At 43.8% G+C, this 2500-nt stretch overlaps 1 protein-coding gene across 1 annotated transcript in view; it reads left to right on the top strand.

Moving 5' to 3' along the window:
- The window catches only part of LOC123510849 (protein Wnt-1-like), a 49586-nt gene that overhangs the window by 20444 nt on the left and 26642 nt on the right, over positions 1 to 2500 (top strand). The window contains exon 2 of the mRNA XM_045266292.1: positions 2217 to 2494. Coding sequence (XP_045122227.1) covers positions 2217 to 2494 — 278 coding nt within the window. The remainder of the gene's footprint in view (positions 1 to 2216; positions 2495 to 2500) is intronic.

Here is a 2500-nt window from a genome sequence, read left to right on the forward strand (position 1 = left end):
ATTAAATACTGGGAAATGCCAAAAATTTATGTAGAAAGCAGAAATTTAGAAAAAGAAAATAGGAATATAAGAGACAAAGATAAAATAAGATGCAAACACGAGAAATAGAGAAAGGAAATAGAAATAGAGGAGAAATAAAGATGAACTAAGATGTCAATAAAAAGAAAAATAATAATATTGCCCTTAAATACTAAACAATGCCAAGAAAATGATGTACAGAGTAGAAACAGAGAAAGAAAAGAGAAATAGAAGAGAAATAAAGATAAAAGAAAGAAAATGAAAATAGAAACAAAAAAGAAATATTACAAAACACATAATTCACTGCTTCGAACCACCACCACCATCACCACCACCACCACCATCACCACCACTTCATTAAGCGCATCACCATCATCACCACCCCTTCTCTCCCCTTCACCCACTCACCTCCCCCATCACCCCCATCTCCCTCACCCCCTCAAACCCATGTCACTGCTGATGGGTGAGTGTGAATCCCCATTGTTCGCGGTTCATTGTTCGGTTCAAGTGTTTCAAAGGTTCATTGAGTCACTTCTCGAACCACAATGAAGCTCCGATGTGGTTCTTTTCTTTCATTTTCTTTTTCTTTTTTTCTTTTAGTCTTTTTTTTTTCTCTCTCTCTCTCTCTCTCTCTCTCTCTTTTTTTTAGTCTTCTTTCTCTCTCTATCCTTTCTTTTCTTTTAGCTTTCATTCTCTCTCTCTCTCTCTCTCTCTCTCTCTCTCTCTCTCTCACCTGTCCTCTATTCACGTTAATTAACTCATCAATAAACCGTGATTCCTTGACCTCTCTCACCTTTTGACCTCATTCAGGTGTTAGAGAGAGAGAGAGAGAGAGAGAGAGAGAGAGAGAGAGAGAGAGAGAGAGCGGGATGGAGTAAAGGGAACTACTACTACTACTACTACTACTACTACTACTACTACTACTACTACTACTACTACTACTGCTACTACTACTACTACTACTACTACTACTACTGCTACTACTACTACTACTACTACTACTACTACTACTACTACTACTTCTACTACTACTACTACTAAAAGAAGAAGAACAAAGAAAAAAGATACGAACATAGAAACAACAACAACAACAACAACAACAACAACAACAACAACAACAACAATAATAGCGGTCATCCTGTCACCTTTATTACTCGACCACTAATCCTAAATTGACCTGGAATGACCCTTGAATGACCTGACCGCCTCCCCCACAGCTCCCTTGACCCTTAAAATAGACGCTTCGATTCCCCATTAAGAGCATTCGATCCTCTTCCGTCTCACACTTAATAGGATCGGATCGCTTTTATTTTCCTTTTTTTTGTGGTTTAAATTTTTGTGGTGTTTTGTTAGTATTTCTACGTTTTTTTTTTTTTTTTTAGTAGTGGTGGTGGTGGTGGTGGTGGTGGTGTTAGTATTAGTGGTAGTAGTAGTTCTTTCCTCCTCCTCCTCCTCCTCCTCCTCCTCCTCCTCCTCCTCCTCCTCCTCCTCCTCCTCCTCCTCCTCCTCCTCCTCCTCCTCCTCCTCCTCCTTCTCCTCCCCTTCCTCTTCCTTTCTTTCACCTTTCTCTTTCCTCTTCCCCTCCTCCTCCTCCTGCTCCTCTTCTTCCTTCTTTCCTCCACCTTCCTCCACCTTCCTTTTCTTCATCCTCCTCGTTTTTTCACCATTTTTCTTCCCTTTCTCCTCTTCCTCCTTTCTTTCACCTTTCTTCTTCCTCTCCTCTTGCTCTCCCTCCTTTTCCTGTCCTCCTCCTCCTCCTCCTCCTCCTCCTCCTCTTCTTTCACCATAAATACCTCACCTACTGCCACCAATCCACCTGTCACCAGTTAATTAGAGACGATTACAGGTAAATTATTTGATTAGCGACAGTCACGGGGCGGCGAGAGGGAGAGAGAGAGAGAGAGAGAGAGAGAGAGAGAGAGAGAGAGAGAGAGAGAGAGAGAGAGAGAGAGAGAGAGAGAGAGAGAGAGAGAGAGAGGAAGGGAGAGGTAATGTTTGTGGTTAGGTGAGGTTAGGTTAGGAAAGGATGGTATATGGGGTCTCTCTCTCTCTCTCTCTCTCTCTCTCTCTCTCTCTCTCTCTCTCTCTCTCTCTCTCTCTCTCTCTCTCTCACACACACACACACGCCTTTGTAATTTAATCCCACACCTCACCACCTCTGCTCTCACTAACCTCCCTCTCTCTCTCTCTCATTACAGGAGGATAGCGAAGATTGAGGACCCTTCCAATCTAATCAGCAACCACATCAAGTCAAACTACCTAGGGGACCACGACCTGGACCCTGCCATACGCCTCATCCTTAGACGGAAACAGCGCCGCCTCCTTCGTGACAATCCTGGGGCGCTGGTGGCCGTGGCGAAGGGAGCAAGGGCTGCCGTTCACGAATGCCAGCACCAGTTTCGCAATAGACGGTGGAACTGCTCGACGACAGTGTTCACCAGGAGAAAGACGCTGTTTGGGAAGATTGTCACGAAAGGTAAGG

The sequence above is a fragment of the Portunus trituberculatus genome, chromosome 30, assembly GCF_017591435.1.
Source record: "Portunus trituberculatus isolate SZX2019 chromosome 30, ASM1759143v1, whole genome shotgun sequence".
In the NCBI taxonomy this organism is placed as follows: domain Eukaryota; kingdom Metazoa; phylum Arthropoda; class Malacostraca; order Decapoda; family Portunidae; genus Portunus; species Portunus trituberculatus.